Raw genomic sequence first — 19,821 nt, forward strand, 5'->3', positions numbered from 1 at the left:
TTCTTAGCACCGCCAATTTTCGTGTTGCGCATGCATCTTCCAGTGCTTTCCCGCCATGGTTCGAAGAGGCTGAATATGCCGTGATAGAAATGATGGAGTTTGCCGGGGACTGCATTCTTTCTCAGGGGAAGAAACTCATTTTTAAGCAGTTGGAACTGTTACTTAAAATAGAATCGTAATTGGGCAAAACTGGCAGCTGTGAATCATTTTTTTCATAGACTTTGTATTCGACAACAGTTTTAGATTTCCAGGATGATTGCGAAGGTAGTGTAGTGGATTCTCATATAGCCCACACCTGCCTTTGCCTAACGTTTTACATTAGTATGGCACATTTGTCACAATTAACGAACCAGTAAGGATTCATGATTACTGACTAAAAGTCCTTTATTCAGATTTCCTCAGTTTTGCCTAATGTCCTTTATCGGTTCCAGGATCCCATCTAGGATGCCACCTTCCTTTTAGCTGTCATAGCTCCGTAGGTTCTTCTTGGTTGTGATACTTTCTCAGGCTTTCCTGATTTTCTGTGGCTTTGACAATACTCAAAACTGTCAGGCGTTTTGTGGAATGTCCCTCATTTGAGATTTGTCTGATGTTTTCCTCATGATTAAACGCAGGGGAAGTGCCGTTCTCATCACATCATACGAAAGGTACATGCTGTCAGCAATATTTATCACTGTTGATATTAACCTCGATCACCTTATTTGACGTAGTGCTTGTCAGGTTTCTCCACTATACGGTTACTCTTTTTTTCTCTCCTGTTCCATGCTGTACTGTTTGGAAGGAAGTCAGGCGTTCTTTATGTTTAGCTCACACTGTGCCTGAGGGGGAATTATGCTCCACCTGCTGGCAGCTAGTGTATTTGAAGTTTGGTTAGACAGAGACACCTGCTGGTAGCACTCATGCGTCGACCCTGAAGCCAGAACTGAAAGAGGATGGAAGTCTCCAGAATGCCTGGGGAATGAGTATCTTTGAGTGTGGTTTCCTGTGGTCAGGGTAGAAACAATGAGTAGGAAAGTACTCTAGAAGCAAATGGAGACATAAATTTATTCATAAATTCTTGGTACATGTTTGGGGTGGAGAGAGATATAATATAGGAAGGCATCTGTAACTGAAACATGAAAGTCGAACTGGAAACAAATTCGTTTTCCCCTTCAGAAGTCATCCTCCAGCAACTTGACTAGAAAGTGTCTGTTATTAAGCATCGACTTTGTGTTAGGCTTTTACTAGGCCTGGTAAGTACTGTGGGGGAGGTCAGGGGTTATAAGATGGACAAGGGACCCTGCCTAGAAAGTTTGTTGTCAAATAGAGACCTAGTAGACATGCAACATAACTATTGTCTATATTTTCATTTTTTTAATCTAAAAAACGGGTTTATTAAGATATAATTCATACACCATACAATTTGCCCATTTAAAATATACAAGTCAAGGGCTTTTAGTATATTTAGTATTAGTATTTAGCATATTTGTATATCAATATTTAATATATTTAGTCTACAGAGTTGTGCAACCACTAGCATGATCAACCTTAGAGCCTTTTCATCATCCCAAAAGAAACCTTCCTCTCCTTGCTTGTAACTCCTAAACTTGTCTTTTCCAGCGCCTGGCAACCACTAATCTCTCTGTCTCTATAAATTTGTCTATTCTGGACATTTCGTATAAAGTAGAGTCGTACAGTATATCGTCTTTTGTGACTAGATTTTTCTCACTCTGCATAATGTTTTCAAGGCTAATCTGTGTTGAGGGACTTGTCAGGACTTCATTACTTTTTATTTTCGAATAATATTACATTGTATGGACCTGTCATTTTTAGTCTACCTGCTCACATTTGATGGATGTTAGAGTTATTTCCGCTTATTGGCTACTATGAGTAACGTGGCTGTGAACATTCGTGTGCAGGTTTTTGTGTGGTCTCATTTTTCTTGGGTGTATACCTGGGAGTGTCATTGCTGAATCATATGTAACTGTATATTTAATCTTGTAAGAAACTGCCAGGCTGTCTTCCAAAATGGCTGCATCATTTTGCGTTCCCACCAGCAGTGTATGAAGGTTCCAGTTTCTCCACATCTTCCTCAACACTGTTATTATCTGCCTCTTTGATTATAACCCTCCTAGTAGGTGTGAAGTGGTATCTCCTTGTGGTTTCGATTTGCATTTCCCTGACGGCTGAATGTTTTTTACGTACTTCTTGGCCATTGGTCGTCTTCCCTGGAGAAATATCTTTAAGATCCTTTACCCATTTTAAAATTGGGTTATCTTTTTGTTATTGAGTTGTATTAGTTCTTTATATAATCTAGACACAAATCCCTCATTAGAGATAACAATTTGCAAAAAGTTTTACTGATGAATGAGTTGTCTCTTTACTTTCTTTTTTTTTAACTTTTTAAAAATGTTTATTATTTATTTTTGAGAGACAGAGAGACAGACAGAGCATGAGCAGGGGAGGGGAGGCGAGAGAGGGAGACACAGAATGCAAAGCAGGCTCCAGGCTCCGAGCTGTCAGCACAGAGCCCGACGTGGGCCTTGAACTCATGAACTGTGAGATCATGACCTGAGCCGAAGTTGGGTGCTTAACTGACTGAGCCATCCAGGTGCCCCTTTCTTTACTTTTCTGATGGTGTCTTTTGGAAGTGCAAACGTTTTTTATTTATTTATCTGTTTATTCTTTCACTGTTTGTGCTTAAAGGTGTCTTATCTAAGAAATAATCGCCTAATCCTAGGTCATGAAGATTTACACCTGTGTTTTCTTTTAAAAATTTTACATGCTGGGGCGCCTGGGTGGCGCAGTCGGTTAAGCGTCCGACTTCAGCCAGGTCACGATCTCGCGGTCCGGGAGTTCGAGCCCCGCGTCAGGCTCTGGGCTGATGGCTCGGAGCTTGGAGCCTGTTTCCGATTCTGTGTCTCCCTCTCTCTCTGCCCCTCCCCCGTTCATGCTCTGTCTCTCTCTGTCACAAAAATAAAATAAAAAATGTTGAAAAAAAAATTAAAAAAAAATTTTACATACTAAAATCTTTTTTATATGCTAAATGCTTCTAAAATTTTATGTACTAAAAGGTATGTAGCTCATACCTTTTAGTTTTTTATCCATTTTGAGTTCATTTTTGTACAGTAAGTTTTCATGTCTTTAATGCGGCGGAATATCTTCCCATGACTTTATTGGACTTTGGCATTTCTTTTATGACTTGCCTCTTCATTTTATGTTGTTTTTATTGGTTTGTAAAAACTCCATATCTGCAAATGAAGTTACCCTTCATTTTTGTATATTTAAAAAGCATTTGTTCTGGAGCGCCTGGGTCGCTCAGTCGGTGAAGTGTCCAACTTCAGCTCAGGTTATGATCCTGCGGTTTGTGAGTTCGAGTCCCACACTGGACTCTCGTGCAAAGCCCGTCTCAGATCCTCTGTCTCCCTCTCTCTCTGCTCTTCACCCTCTCTCTCTCAAAAATAAACATTTAAAATTTTTTATGAAAACATAAAGAAGCGTTTGTTTTGATGTGACATGGGAGGACCGTACTTTTTTCAGGTGGTGAAAACTACTGTTGTGTTTTTCTGTTTTCTGTTGTTCCAGAACCACTTATGAGTAATCATTCATTTTTATTATCATTTGTGCATCAGACCAAATCATGCATTAGACTTGCGTGTGCTTGGGCTGCTTCTGATCCTTCGGTTCATCGATCTTTCTAGTCTGGTGCCCCTCCTACACTATCTGAATTATTATGACTTTACAGAACATTTCAACATCTGGTTGTACAGGTCCTCAACTCGCCTCCACCTGCCAATATACTTGTTTTCAGGGCTTTTCTAGATGTTTGCACATTTATTTTTCAAGATGAACTTTAGAGTCTTTTGAATTAGTTGGAAAATTTGGGAGAATGAGTTTCTGGGTGTGTGTGTGTTTGTGTGTGTGTGTGTGTGTGTGTGTGTGCGCGCGCGCGCGCCAGTTTAAGTCAGCTATGGTTAAAAATGTGTGAGAATTCCTGACCTTTCCGATTCTACTGCTTGTGTTAGGAATATGGAGATCAAGTTCCCATTTTACCTGGGCTTCACTGGGACCATATGCAGTTGTAAGTGAACAGCCAGCCAGACTGCGGTTCTAGGGAGAAACCCACATTCTTTCATTTTCCTTTCCCCATTGACTGTCCTCAGGCCTGTTTCCAGGCCCTCTGACTCTGAACTTGGCAGCTTCTGGGGCTGTACTGGAGAAACGCAGCCCTTTACTTCCTAGGCCAACCTTTCCTTTGCCTGAGTAGAATCACAAGATGGTCAGTATTGACTGACTTTTCTCTCAATTCAGTCTTTTCTGCTTTGTGTCTTTAACAAATTCTGGCCTGTTAACAGTACTTTGATATTTTCTAGGGCTGCAGCACACACACATATATAAGTAAATATATATGTGTGCATTTAAGTTTATTGATTTATTTTGAGAGAGAGTGAGAGAACACGCACGCACGCAAGAGGGGGAGGGGCAAGGAGAGGAGAGAGAGAATCAAAGCAGGCTCTGCATTGTCAGCGCAAAGCCCCATGTAGGGCTTGAACTCACGAACCATGAGATCATGACCTGAGCCGAAACCAAGAGTCTGATGCTTAACCAACTGAGCCACCCAGGCTCCCTCTATATATTTTTTTCTTTTTATATTTATTGCTTTATTGCTCTGCAACTTGAAAAGCAGAAATGCTCACATGTTCTTAAAAAGGTCACCTTACACCCAGAAGAGTGCTGGATGTGTCTGTCATCTAGTAGTGACAACTCACTGTATTATCTTTATAGCCAGAGTCACAGGAACGTCTTCATTGTAACATGGGTCTTGTTTCCTAGTTTATTTTTTGGCTCAGAAGTTGGTTTTAATACTTCTTTTGCTGGGGGCACAACCAGTTATGACAACAGATAGATCTCATGATTTGATGGGTGCGGATAGATTTTGGAGACGAAGCACAAGCATTTATTAAACTCTTTAGTGTTTCATTGTACTGGGAAATTTAACGTTTGCTTCAATTTTTGTGAAGGAAGCTTTGCTGGAAGGATGCATTTGTATTAATTATATACCCAGTTTGGTAGCGGTAAACTGGTAGGAATTATTAAGAAGAAATTTGTCGTGCAGCAACTGTTTTTCTTAATGTGAAATGATCAGTAAAAACTCTAACTTCATTTTCTAGTTGGTTCCTCTTTTTTTGTACTGTTAAAAAAGCATATACATACTTTCAGCTTACTTAGTAGGTTAAGTTAATAAGTAGTTGAACATTGGTTGAGGTTTCAAGTACTTTGAATTAAACCAAGCTTGATGGTGGTTCTTTATGGGGGTAAAGTTTCTTATCTTGATGCTCTTTTATTTATTTGTTTGTTATTTTTTTCTTAGGAGCAGTGTTTTCTGTTTGTTTGATAAGGGTAGGAAAATTAGTTTTCTGTCATGTAGTGGGTGTACTGCTAAGTATTTGTTGAATTGAAATGTGCCATTCATTGCAAATTAATATTTGACGAAGAAGCAATTTAAATGCTGACAAGGGGAAGTTGGACCGTTTCAAGATTGAGCAATTGAAATCTTTGTCCAGATTTCGCACTCCAAAATAGTAGCTTTCCATGACAATCTACAAGAAGCATGCTTTTGTTTCACAGATTATAAGATACTGTCTTATGAATTATTATGAAACATAATACACGTGAAAGTGCTCTACCAAAGTATCAAGTGCTATAAAAATGTAAATGTTTTATAAGATTATACCTTGAAATATTTAATGGGTTATTGTAATGCTTTGCAAATAAGATTTTTTGTAGGTTCAACATGTATGGGCATGTGTAGTTTTTAAAAAACGTCTTCCTGGGCGCCTGGGTGGCGCAGTCGGTTAAGCGTCCGACTTCAGCCAGGTCGCGATCTCGCGGTCCGTGCGTTCGAGCCCCGCGTCGGGCTCTGGGCTGATGGCTCAGAGCCTGGAGCCTGTTTCCGATTCTGTGTCTCCCTCTCTCTCTGCCCCTCCCCCGTTCATGCTCTGTCTCTCTCTGTCCCAAAATAAATAAATAAACGTTGAAAAAAAATTTAAAAAAAAACGTCTTCCTTATGGAAAATGTTAAATATATGAAAGCAGAGTGATTCAGTGCGATGAACCCTCATGTACTCACACCCAGTTTCGGCATTTATCCCCAACGGCCGATCTTATTTCATCTCTATTCTTACTCACTCCCCCTCGCAGGCACCAGCTGAGTTTTTTGTTTTTGTTTTTTTAAGTGATTTAAACAACAAAAATGTATTACTTTATAGTTCTGGAGGTCAAAAGTCCAAAACTGGTCTCAGTAGATTAATATCAAGGTGGCAGGGCTGCATTTCCTCTAGAAGACCCAGGGAGGAGTTTGTTCCTCGCCCTTTCCGGCTTCCAGAGGCTTCCTACATCCCTTGGCTCATGGCCCCTCCCCCCATCTTCAAAGCCAGCAGCACAGCCTCTTCTCTGCTCTCTGACATCTGCTTCCATCACCCCAGCTTATTTTAAAAATTGAGGTAAAATTCATATAACATAAAATTCACCATTTTGTTTGTTTTTTAAACCCTTTTTTCTTTAAAGTTTATTTATTTATTTTGAGAGAGAGAGAGAGCACACATGGGGAAAGGGCAGAGAGAGAGGGAGAAAGAGAGAATCCCAAGCAGGCTCCACACCACCAGCACAGAGCCCGATGCGGGGCTCGAACACAAGAACTGCGAGACCATGACCTGAGCCAAAGTCAGACGCTTAATTGACTGAGCCACCCAGGGACCACTTGTTTGTTTTTTTAAAAGTAGGTCCCACACCCAACACAGAATCCAATGCACGCTTGAAGTTACAACCCCAAAATCAGGACATGAGCTAAGAACAAGAGTTGGACACTTAACCGACTAAGCCACCCGGGTGCCTCTAAAATTCACCATTTTATTTATTTTTATTTATTTATTATTTGTTTTCATTTTTAGAGAGCACACATGACCAGGGGAGAGGGGCAGAGGGAGAGAGAGAGAGAGAGAGAGAGAGAGAGAGAGAGAGAGAGAGAATCCCAAGCAGACTCCATGCTCAGTGTGGAGCCCGAGGCAGGCACTATCCTGACCCTGGGATCATGACCTCAGCTGAAATCAGGAGTTGGACATTTAACCGACTGAGTCACTCAGATGCCGCAAAAGTCACCATTTTAAAGTGTGCAACTCAGTGGCTGTTAGTGTATTCACAGTGTGTTATAATCACCACCGCTATCTAATTCCAGAATATCTTCACCACCTCCAGAAGAATCCCATACCCGCTAAGCAGTCACTTCTCATTCCCCTTTTCCCCAACCCAACTATTTCGAATCATGCTCCTTGAACATTGATTGTACAAGGTTTTGTTTGAACACTTGCTTTCAGTTATTTGGGCTGCATACCAAGGAATAGAATTCTGGATCTTATACTAGTTTTACGTTTAATTTTTTGAGGAGCCTCCAAGCTGTTTCCCACAGGGGCCGTGCCATTTATGTTCTCACCAACGATGTAAGAGGGTTCCAATTTCTCCACATACTTGCTTCCTGTTTTTTCCTGTTTTTTTTTTTTTTTTTACTCCCCTTTTATAGCCATCCTAGTGGATGTGAAATGGTATACAGACCCAGAGGGTTTTTAAAAAACATTTTGGCCTAAAAGATATGTGGAAGTTCCACCCTTTGGTCCACTTCCCCTTTGCCTTCTGTTCTCAATGTTTAGAAGGTAATAAAAAGAGCTGGCATGCAGACGACATCTACCACGTGCTTGGAGCTTTGTTGAGCTCCTCACTTGCTCAATTACAATCTATAGATGTGCCTGATTTCATCAGCAACCCAGATTCCTCTGCACAAACAAGTCAGAAGGTAGAAGGTGAGGCTGATTGTAGGCATGTGCCCTTTAAGGCTTGAAATAGGAAGAAACAAATTTCTGAAGCCCTGTACCTTTGGGAATAATAATGGTTAGAAGGAAATTTCTGTTTGCAGAAGGATTCACTGCAGGGTTCCTTTAAATAGCACACTTCCCTGATTCATTAAACATAAAGTTCAATGTACTAAATCTGAAGAATGAATAACTATTTCACATTATCTGTTATGTTAAATGAGGCACACCTAGCCACTTATCTGTTCATTAGGCTTTCCTCCCAAGTCCTATTCAGCATAAGCAAACCAGAATGTGTTCAACAGGATTCACGAAATACTAACAGAAAAATATCCACTGGATTTGATAATTAGAAAGTCATCAATCATCTTTAAAAGAGCAGTTTCCGGGGGCACATGGGTGGCTCAGTCGGTTAAGTGTCCAACTCCTGATTTTGGCCTATGTGGTGATCTCACAGTTCATGAGATTGAGCCCCATGTTGGGTTCTGTGCTGAAAGGGCAGAACCTGCCTGGGATTCTCTTTCTCCCTCTCTCTCTGGCCCACACAAGCACACTTTTTCTCTCTCAAAATAAATAAATAAACATAAAAAAAAAAGGAGTCAGCATTGGATGGGGATAAGGCAGAGAAATGTAGCATTGAAGGCAGAACCAAAGACAGCTTTGTTTTGGGTGGAGGAAGGTTGTGGGTTGAGAAGTCAATGGAAGGAGTGGAAATTAAGATAAATGACTAGGGACACCTGAGTGTCTCAGTTGGTTGAGAATCTGACTCTTGATTTCTATTCAGGTCATGATCTTTTTTTTTTTTTTATTTTTTTTTAATGTTTATTTATTTTTGAGACAGAGAGAGACAGAGCATGAATGGGGGAGGGTCAGAGAGAGAGGGAGACACAGAATCTGAAGCAGGCTCCAGGCTCTGAGCTGTCAGCACAGAGCCCGACGCAGGGCTCGAACTCACAGACCATGAAATCAGGACCTGAGCCGAAGTCAGAAGCTCAACCAACTGAGCCACCCAGGCGCCCCTACTCAGGTCATGATCTTATTGTTCATGGGTTCGAGCCCCACCCCAGGCTCCATGCTCAACATGGAGCCTGCTTAAGATTCTCTCTCTCTCCCTCTGCCCCTCTCCCCTGCTCGCGCACTCTTTCTGTCTCTCTCTCTCAAATTAAAAAAAAAAGAGAGAGAGAAATAATTCTTTCAAAAAGTTGAATGAGCCCCGAAGGAGAGTGGAGAGGATGTAAGGTCAAGGGGTAGTTGGGTTTATTATTTTTGGGTAGAAAGAGAACGAGCCGTATTTTTGTAGACTCAGGAACAGAGGCAGCCAAGGAGGAAATGTTGAAGATACAGGAAAGAGAAGGTATAATTAATTGATGACAACATAAGCATGATCGTGAAGTAACAGGTCAGAGACACAGATGGAATAGTTAGCTTTGTGGTGAATTGGGGAGGTATGTTGTCCACAGGAACCTGAGAAATGGACGTGAGATGTCTATCTGTGGAGGAAGCAACATGGTTAGGGAATGTTTATGTGATGCTCTTATACCTGGTTCCTACTTCAGAGACATGGTAATCCGCTTAGTGTGAAAGGTTGGGGGTTGAGTGTAGTGTTTAAGGACAATGGCTATCTAAGGGAATGGGGGAAGAACTGATCAAAATAAGGAAGTTATCCTAAAGAACAGCCATACCCTATTAAGACAGATTCTCCTGTGCTTTTGACTGGCCCAGAACGCTGGGCTGCATGGTCTGTATATCTGACCCCGTCCTGTGTTTCTAATATTCTCCCCAGGCATGAGCTCCATTGGGCGTCCTACTTGGACATCTTACCTCCATGTGGCTCTGTAATTTTATTCTTGACCTGACTCCCCTCTCTTTCTTCATTTCCAAACCTTTCCACTGTGCTCTCTAGAACTCCTGATCTAGTTAAAAGAAGCCCCTCAGTTCATAGCCTCTTCTCTGCATCGTACTCCCACCATCTCAAGATTTCACTGAACATGGCTGCCTCTGAAGATCAGTATTTCCTGAAGCTTCTGCCACTCCGACAACAAAGAACCCCCCTGCCTCCCCCCCCCCCCCGCCACTGTTATTGGTGTTCACTCTGTGGCAGGAATTGTGTAAAGCACTTTCAGCCTAGTAGCTAATTTAATCCTCATAACAACACCAAGAGGCTGGCACTATTGCTAGTTTTTTTTTTTTTTTTAAACAAAGAAACTGAGGTACCAAGAGATTACAGAACTTGACTGAAGTCAGAAAGCTTGGCAGAGGTGGGATATGAACCCAGGAGGCATGGAACCACAGTCTTTATTTAGGAGTTTAATCATACTGACTTTCCAAAGCCCTTTCAAGTTGAGGGTTTTGGATCCCCTCATATCTCAAGTGCTGCATTCGAGGGGTGTTGATGTTGCCAGTTTCTAAGTCTTTGAAAGGGTTCTAAATCTGGATTGCTTCTTGATTTCCCCACTCCAAACACCTTAGGATTCCGCTTCTTGGGGTTGGTGAAGTCCTGTGTCTGTTTTTGTGTGTATGTGCGTGAACTTGAGGGTTTCTTTATTTTTAAAGTTCATTTATTTGTTTTGAGAGAGAGAGGGAGAGAGAGAATCCCAAGCAGGCTCCAAATTGTCAATGCAGAGCCTGACATGGGGCTCCAACTCACAAACCGTAAGATCATGACCTGAGCCGAGATCAAGAGTCAGATGCTTAACTGACTGAGCCACCCAGGTGCCCTGAGGGTTTATAATTTAAAAGAAAAAAAAAAAACCTCTATATGGTCAGAATATGGGGCTGAAGGGGGTTGTGGACGTAAATGCTTGTTCCGGTTTTTCCAAATCCTCACCAACATTGTTCTTTTCTTTGTTTTGCTGTTTTTCCTTCCTTCCCTCCCTTATTATGACCATTCTCATGGGTGTGAAATGGTATCTCACTGTGGTTTTGGTTTGTATTTCCCTAATGAATAATGATGTGAGTATCTTTTCAAGTGCTTGTTGGCCATTTGTAGGTCTTCTTTGAAAAAAATGTCTACCAATCTTTTGCCCAATTTTTAATGCAAACGTTCTTTTAATATTTCATACCCCAAACATTTTCATATTGCACACTAGCAGACATGCAGTCTCCCTGTGACTGCAGTAGCAAGAAAGGCCTTTTAATCAAGCATGTAATCAAGCTACTATGGGAATAGGTCAAAGCTCAAAGATCCCTCAGTAGCCAGGTAGGTTTAAATTGCCCACAATATTGGCTCAAAGTAAATATTAGAGAGAAATTTGTTTGGGTAAGAGCAACGGAAATTACATTAAAAATTTTTTTTTAACATTTATTTATTTTTTGAGAGAAAGAGAAAGAGACAGAGCATGAGTGGGGGAGGGGCAGAGAGAGAGACAGACAGACAGACAGAATCCGAAGCAGGCTCCAGGCTCTGAGCTGTTAGCACAGAGCCCAACGCAGGGCTCAAACACACAAACTGTGAGATCATTACCTGAGCCGAAATCAGCCGCTTAACCAACTGAGCTACCCAGGCACCCCAGGAAATTACATTTTTAAGACTTTTCTTTGCTGTGCAGAAGCTTTTTATCTTCATGAGGTCCCAGTAGTTCATTTTTGCTTTTAATTCCCTTGCCTTTGGGGATGTGTCAAGTAAGAAATTGCTGCGGCTGAGGTCAGAGAGGTCTTTTCCTGCTTTCTCCTCTAGGGTTTGGATGGTTTCCTGTCTCACATTCAGATCCAGCCACTCTGGACAACAGTGTGGACGTTCCTCAAAAAATTAAAAATAGACCTACCCTATGACCCAGCAATAGCAGTGCTAGGAATTTACCCAAGGGATACAGGAGTGCTGATGCATAGGGGCACTTGTACCCCAATGTTTATAGCAGCACTCTCAACAATAGCCAAAATATGGAAAGAGCCTAAATGTCCATCAACTGATGAATGGATAAAGAAATTGTGGTTTATATACACAATGGAGTTCTACGTGGCAATGAGAAAGAATGAAATATGGCCCTTTGTAGCAACGTGGATGGAACTGGAGAGTGTTATGCTAAGTGACATAAGCCATACAGAGAAAGACAGATACCATGTTTTCACTCTTATGTGGATCCTGAAAAACTTAACAGAAACCCATGAGGGAGGGGAAGAGGAAAAAAAAAAGAGCTTAGAGTGGGAGGGAGCCAAAGCATAAGAGACTCTTAAAAACTGAGAACAAACTGAGGGTTGATGGGGGGTGGGAGGGAGGGGAGGGCAGGTGATGGGTATTGAGGAGGGCACCTTTTGGGATGAGCACTGAGTGTTATATGGAAACCAATTTGACAATAAATTTCATATATTAAAAAAAAAAAGAACTTTCAAGCATACACCTACACAAAAGATTGGCTTAGAAAAGGTATTTTTTAGCTACAAGGGTTTGCCTAATGTGCTTATTTCACATTCATCGAGTTCTTTTACCCCTTGAACTGGGAATAGAATCGAAATATATTTAATTAAAATAATATATTTAAATATATTTAAATAAATTTTTGGGTGATTGATATTGTCTGCCTTCTCTCCTTAGACCATCTTTCCGGCCCTGACTCTCTCGTCGTACCCCCTGTGTGTTAAGCAATGTGTAGATAGCCATACTATCGGATTTACTGTCATCCTAGTGCAAAGGCCATGCTAACCTCTGTATTGTTCCAATTTTAGGGTATGTGCTGCTGAAGCGAGCATGACTGGATTTACTGGATAAATATTGACTGACTGTTTGCTGTATTCCAGGGACTATTCTCTGGCATCTTACTTCTTGAGTTCTAAAACTGAGAAGGATAGTTGTGATTTACTACATCTCTGTGTTTCTATTGATGCCTACCTAAAGAGCCAACTGAATAAGGAATATGTTCTTGGACAGATGAGTCCCAAGAATTATTTGCTAGCCTGTGGTTTTTCTTTCCACGGTCTTATCAATTACTCTGAATATTTTTCTTCCTGTCTTCATAGCCGCTTCCTGAGAAGTTTGTGGTGAAGGGTGTTGTAGATCGTTTTTCAGAAGAGTTTGTGGAAACCAGAAGAAAAGCTTTGGATAAATTCCTAAAAAGAATTACAGATCATCCTGTGCTCTCTTTCAATGAACACTTTAATGTTTTCCTTACTGCTAAGGTAAGAACAGAATTTTTCATATTCCTCCCCCAAATTAGCATTCTTCGGGCTCTTTTTTTTTTTTTCTTGAGTTTATTTATTTTGAGAGAGAGAGAGAGAGAGAGAGCATGCAGAAGAGGGGGTGGGGCAGGGGGAGAAGGAGAGAGAGAATCCCAAGTAGGCCTCACACCATCAGCACAGAGCCCGATACCGGGCTTGATCTCCAGAACCATGAGATCATGACCTGAGCCGAAGTCAAGAGTCAGATGCGTAACTGACTGAGTCTCCTAGGTGCCCCTCTTTGGGCTCTTTCTTAAAAGCTGCTTTGCTCTCTCACAAACCACCTTTGGGAATGGGCCACTATAGTGGATGTCATCAAATTCCTCTGTTTTTGGTGTCCATTTGCATCATCCTGGTTTCCGTGTTAGAATTCAGGAGAAACACCCCCACTGCAGCAGAGAGGAAGTATTTTCACTTGCCTAAACAAAGATAAGTGTTTCCTTGAATTCTTCTTGGCATTTCAATAGGTGAGGCCACTCTGACCAACAAGTGGGCCCTGAGGGAAAGAACATCTAATGAGTGTTTGATAAAGATGTTCTTCACAGGAACCCTGTGAGAGGTTACTCAACATCTCATTCTACTGATAAGGAAACTGAAGTTCAGGGAATCGGTACATATTCAAGTGGCATCACTTGGGATTTAAAATTAGGTCTTTAAGGCCCCAGAGGCCGAACTTCCGCTCTAAATCAGACTGCCTGACAAAGACTAGTTCAGTGTTGCTTGCCCGCAGCCAAATTCCTATTGGGTGGGCATTTTCCAAGCATTTGCCAGAGAAACATTTGGGTCCCACATAGTTGCCGGATTCTATGTGTTCACACCCAGGTTGGTCATTCACTGGCTTCTTTGTGCACTTCCGGTTGGCGGAACTGGCAGGAAGTCTGACACACTCTGCCCTCAATGTCTACAGAAATGGGATCTCAGGCTCACACTCTCATGCCAGCTCCTCGCGGCCCCATCTGTTTACTTTCGTGAATCATATTCCCAAACTCAGGCCACAGGTAGTTTGTTTCATGTTGGCAAGGGTGTTGAGGCTCCGGGATTCCCAGTTTTCTTTCTCAAAATGGCAAGATTGAGAAATATTTACAGATAACATCAGTCAATTTAAATTTTTTTTTTTCAACGTTTTTGTTTATTTTTGGGACAGAGAGAGACAGAGCATGAACGGGGGAGGGGCAGAGAGAGAGGGAGACACAGAATCGGAAACAGGCTCCAGGCTCTGAGCCTGACGCGGGGCTCGAACTCCCGGACCGTGAGATCGTGACCTGGCTGAAGTCGGACGCTTAACCAACTGCGCCACCCAGGCGCCCCAAACATCAGTCAATTTTAAAGATTTTAGAGAGGGTGCCGTTCTCCAGACAATGGAAACCACATGACAAAGTCCTTTAGTATTTTTTTTTTTAAACTCAGTTGACATTTTTTCGCCTCATTGATGACATGCCCATTCATCTTCTCTTTTTTCCCGGAGGCCTGTCCCCCACCGCCCATGTCAAACCCATGTTCTGTTTCAAAATAATTATTTCCTGGTGAACAGATCCTCGAATATAGTTCTCTCAGCTCATATGCAGAGTGAAATCCATCCTGTTCTCCACACATGCAGCTCAGTGCCTCACCCACGTATCGGGTCGCTGTTCAGGCAGGCCTCAGTCTTGGTCATCTTTACTGAACAGAGAGACAGTGGGAGAGAATGCACGGACCGTGGGTCATTAGGAATCTATGTGAAAAATAAAGTGGAAAGATTTGCGTGTGGTGGATGGTATTCGGTATGAAAGGTGATGTAAAAAAAAAAAAAAAGTCCTTCAGCGTCTTAATCAAAATCCAACTTCACGCGAGCGAATGCAGAGCATTGGCTCTAAAACAACCAATTCTAGCCCTCATTCAGTTCTACCTGCTGAATTAAATGTACCAAATACCCCCATCTTTTATTTTCTTTCTTTTTGATTGTGGTAAAAGTCATCTAAAATTTACCACCCTAACCATTTTAAAAAATGCACATTTCAGTGGCGTTAAGTATATTCACACACTTACACGACTATTCATCTTGTGAGCCTGAAACAGTGTACTGCACTGTGTGACATGAAACTACAGTGACTCCCCATCTCCCCCTCTCTTGTCTCCACCTTTTAACACACCTTGAAAACCTTTGTCTTGTTTTTTTGTTTTTTGGGTGTTTTTTTACAATTTATTGTCAAGTTAACTAACATGCATTGTATACAGTGTGCTCTTGGTTTTGGGGGTAGATTCTCGTGACTCATCGTTTACCTACAACACCCAGTGCTCATCCCAACAAGTGCCCTCCTCCCTTGGTCTTGTTCTTAGGCAAACCCTTTACATGTTCTGTCACAGCGAAGGAAGAGGTATTCCTCTTTCTTAGGATGACCCGATCTTGTCGCAAACCGGAAGCGTCATTACAAAGAAGCCAGTAATGCTCGGAGAGGGTAGGGGAGATGCTCAGTATCAAACGTGTTCGAATAATTTTTTTTTCATCTTTGGCAGAATGCGTGCAGCAGTCAGGTGCTACTAAATAGCTTCATTCTATATATGAATTGACTTGGTTAACTGGGGGTTCTCTTTTAAGCCTCTACTTGAAATAGAGCTTCTGCAGTCCACCGAGCCCTTTTGGATCTAGCCCCACTCCAAAAAATATTGTAGAAGCAATGCCAAGAACTGCCAGGCTTCAGTTATAATCTTGTGAAAACCTGGTGTCTGCAGGGGTGTTTTTCGTCTAGAGTATCTGAGGTTGGAAGGGGAGATGGAGTCTTTAGAAGAACAGTCTCTCAGGTAGCCTGACTTCAAAAGGAAGAGGAGAGACTGGACAGGGGTGTGTGGAGGAGGAAATTGCTGCCTTTTTGAAGATGGGTGAGCCCTGGCGTATTTTACAGACTCAAGGATTAGAAGTTGAAGATACAGACAGGAGAGGGAGTGGCCGATGGGGCGGGAGCCTTGCTTGTGGACGAAGTCTAGCTAGGAAAGAGTGGGATCAAGAGCAAAAGTGAAGGCTTTGGCTGCATAAAGAAGAAGGAGCAGACTATACTTCAGACACTTATGAAGATTGGAATCTGTAATTGTGTGTGATTGTGTGTTGTCACATGGGAGGACAGCTGTGTTAACCACTATTCCCTGTTCTCTGCTCTATCCCTAAATCAGACGAGGTGACCAGAAAGCAATGGCCTTGTGCTATGTTCCCTTATCTCCCGGTAGACATGCCCTACTAGGACTGGGAATTACTTTTCTGTTTGTATTGAGGGTGGATATAAGGAACAGACATCTGATCTTCTGTAAAACCATTAAAAAAAATTTTTTTTTTAGAGAGAGAGCACCTGCACACACAAGTGAGGGAGGGCTGGGGTGGGAAGAGAGAGCAAGGGGGGAGGGAGAGAGAGAGGGAGAGGGAGAGAGAGAGAGAATGAATCTTAAACAGGCTCCATGCTCACCATGACCCTGGGATCATGACCTAAGCCAAAACCAAGAGTTGGATGCTCAACCGAGTGAGCCATTAGGTGCCCCATGAAACCATTTTTGAAGGCATGACATAGAACAATCTGGAGATGCTACAGATTCCTCTTGGAGTTTGATGATAGGAAGTTTATTTGACCTGATAGATTAATATGCTCTTTAAATTTAGATACAGTAGATTATGTAGCTCAATGTATTTCCCGTTTTGCCCTAAAATGTTTTGTTGTTTACAACATCGATCCTTGGCTTGGATTTTCTTGCACTGCTTTTTCTGTCGCTGTTTCCTGTGCTCACCCGCTTCTCCCTCCTTTCTTTATATGGCTTTGATTGAGATATAAATAAATGAATGGAATGAATTTCAGCTCGAGAATTTTGTTCCTAAAGATGACTTAGGATATTTTGTATGGGAGAAAGAGACTTCTTCTTCTTCATCTTTGAGTTCGTTGTCTTCTTCATCTTCATCTTCTTCTGTCAGGGACGTTAAAAGAATCGTGTTAGAAACAGTGTTGAGTTTGAAGGACAGCATGCTCACGTGCTCTGCTGAAAGCACACACCTGTGTGCTTGGTGTTTCCAATGGCAAGGGGAGGAGTACTGCTATGTACGTGGTCAGTCCTCTAACTCGGGTCCTTGTTTCTGGAGTCTTCCACGTCCAAGAAGAAACCACCTAAAGGAGTTGGTTCACCGAATCCTGGCTGTGGGAGTGACTGAGTTTGTCTGTTAATGTGTCACCCTTAGGACCTGAACGCCTACAAGAGGCAGGGGATGGCATTGCTGTCTAGAGTGGGCGAGTCCGTCAAGCACGTCACCGGAGGCTACAAGCTGAGGAGTCGACCTCTGGAGTTTGCAGCCATAGGCGACTACTTAGATACCTTTGCACTCAAACTGGGAACCATTGATCGAATAGCCCAGCGGATCATCAAAGAAGAAATAGGTGAGCCCTTTGTCGAGATCTTGGTCGTGCCCAGGGTGCGTGTGCGCATTCGTGTGTGCTCAGCAGAATCAAACTGCAGAAATACTGGCACGACAGAACGAGGCCGTGCTTCACTTCTAAAACTAATAAATAAATACAGGGAGCAGAGGAGGTCGTTGTGACCAGACTATAATTTTGCGCTCCATCCTTTGCCCTGCTCTTCAGCCTTGTGTTTGCTTTCGTGGCAAACAGCCACTTCTGAGCTTCCAGGCTTTTCCATGACTCTCTTTCTCTCTCAACTTTAGCTTTAAAAGTGGAGACATTGACTCAACTTCCCTTCATTCATAGGAATGATAATTTAAAAAGCAAAACTTTGGTACCTTTTCTGCCAGAAAGATGGTTCAAAAGGAGACCTGTGTTTGCCAAAGTTATGATCCTCATGAGCCTTCAACTTGAAATTGACTCACCTGCCCTACCCCTGCTTCATTTCAGACCCACTCTTCCTGACCTGGGGACTTGTCAGACCTTTCTTTAACTTACCAAGTTGTTACCACCACTTTCTCCCCAGCCCTCTTGTGGTCACCTGCTTCTCTGTATCCCAGAATGTTAGGACCTTTTGTCTTCTCACACATGTGGAGGCCAGAGAGATCAGACCAGTGTTGACAATCATGCTGGCCCAAGATCTGACACATATTGAAAAGAATTCTCCAGCAACAGCCATCCACTGGTTACTAAAAAATGGCAACAACGTTTTGCTTTAAAGGCAAGAATCCTGGTGACAAATGATGGGCTAGATTTTCTTTCTGAGAGTAAATAAATTGACATTTCCCCTTGTTCCCTGTACTTTCATTATCCTCTACCCACTGATGGTATTATGGCCTGCAGGTGCTAGAGATAGCTTTTGGTACCATCCACATCTAAGGAGCATGTGGAATAAATTCTGATGGGACCAAGGTGCTGGGGTTACCTCTGAGTGAGAGTAATTCTGCCTACGTAAGACCACATCCATATCAAAATACTTCCTAAAATCCCATTATTTTTCCATTGTGACTGGTTTTTCTTTCCTTTAAAAACATCCCCCTAAACCTATGTGAAACTCTGTCCCCATTGCTGCTAAAAATCCGTCTTCACTCTATGAGTAGGTGAGTGGTTATTTTTGAAGATAGTTGGTGGATGTAGCTCCTACCACTTTCCCCGGAAAGCACTGTGGTCCCCATTATCCAGAGTCATGGCATTCCCATTATGGGGGAAAGTCAGGTGATGTTATGATATTAACTATAAGATGGGTGTTTAGAGATTAAAAAAATTATAAACAATGTTGTGTTTAAAGGAGAGCACATTCAGGTCAGTGAATGGCCAAGGAAATACATCTGACTATAGGGAGTTCTTGTTACTGAGTCAGTAATACCAGTGATACCAGTGATTGTCTTAATTACCAGCCAAGGCTTAATTAGTTTCTTTTTCCCCTTCAGAGTACCTTGTAGAGCTGAGAGAATATGGGCCTGTGTACTCCACGTGGAGTGCGTTAGAAGGGGAGCTAGCTGAGCCCCTGGAGGGCGTCTCAGCTTGCATTGGCAACTGCTCGACGGCCTTGGAAGAGCTAACAGATGACATGACAGAAGACTTTTTACCTGTGCTCAGGGAATATATTTTATACTCTGACTCTATGAAGGTAAGCATGCTCACTTCTCGTGCACTTAAGTAAGTTCCTTGTTTTAGTCATTTTCAAAAAGTAACTATTGCCTATTCACACGTAGTGTAGTTTTCCTTCTTCATGGGTGGGTAAGATCACACATATGGACTGACCTCATAGGCATATAAATAGAACTCGTGGCGAAACAAGGATATGAATTAAATGAAGGAAAAGAGTGTGGAAGAAACCCTTAATGTTCTCTGAGAGTTCGTGGAGGTATAACATGTACTAAACAAGAACAGGATGCTATGGAAAAAGAATAATTGGATAATTAGAGCTCTTGGAAACTAAAATCTGACTTGCTGAGATGAAATAGAGGAGTAAAGTCGAAAAATGAGGTTGAGGAAATCTTGGAAAGTAAAATAAGGAAACCAAGTAGTTGGAAAGTAGAACAAAAATGTGAAAATACTGAAAATGTGAAAGAGTAAGAGATAGAGAGGATTAATCTCAGAGGTTCAACATTTATCTGAGAAGAAATCCTAACTGGGAGAACAGAGAAGGCTGATGGAAGGGAATTATGAAAGAAATAATACAAGAAGATCTTCCAAAGCTGAAGGATGTGAGTTTTGAGATTAAAAGGGCATGCTGTAAAAAAAAATTAAAAAAAAAAAGGCGGGGGCGGGGGGCACCTGGGTGGCTCAGTCAGTTGAGTGTCTGACTTTAGCTCAGGTCATGATCTTGCGGTTGTGAGTTTGAGCCCCGCGTCGGGCTCTGTGCTGACAGCTCAGAGCCTGGAGCCTGCTTCAGATTCTTTGTCTCTTTCTCTCTCTGCC

The 19,821-nt window shown here is 42.1% G+C and overlaps 1 protein-coding gene and 1 non-coding gene across 7 annotated transcripts in view; one reads left to right on the top strand and one right to left on the bottom strand.

The window, feature by feature from the left end:
• The window catches only part of SNX30 (sorting nexin family member 30), a 118,615-nt gene that overhangs the window by 67,640 nt on the left and 31,154 nt on the right, over positions 1-19,821 (top strand). For all 6 annotated transcript variants that reach the window (XM_045043953.1, XM_045043955.1, XM_023242574.2 and 3 more), the window contains exons 4-6: positions 12,794-12,952; positions 17,181-17,376; positions 18,828-19,027. In XM_045043953.1, the coding sequence (XP_044899888.1) occupies positions 12,794-12,952; positions 17,181-17,376; positions 18,828-19,027 (555 nt within the window). The remainder of the gene's footprint in view (positions 1-12,793; positions 12,953-17,180; positions 17,377-18,827; positions 19,028-19,821) is intronic.
• On the bottom strand, positions 12,422-12,526 carry LOC111557652. The gene has a single exon (XR_002737887.1). It is a non-coding gene; the product is annotated as a U6 spliceosomal RNA (small nuclear RNA).

Source organism: Felis catus, chromosome D4 (assembly GCF_018350175.1).
Source record: "Felis catus isolate Fca126 chromosome D4, F.catus_Fca126_mat1.0, whole genome shotgun sequence".
Classification (NCBI taxonomy): Eukaryota; Metazoa; Chordata; class Mammalia; order Carnivora; family Felidae; genus Felis; species Felis catus.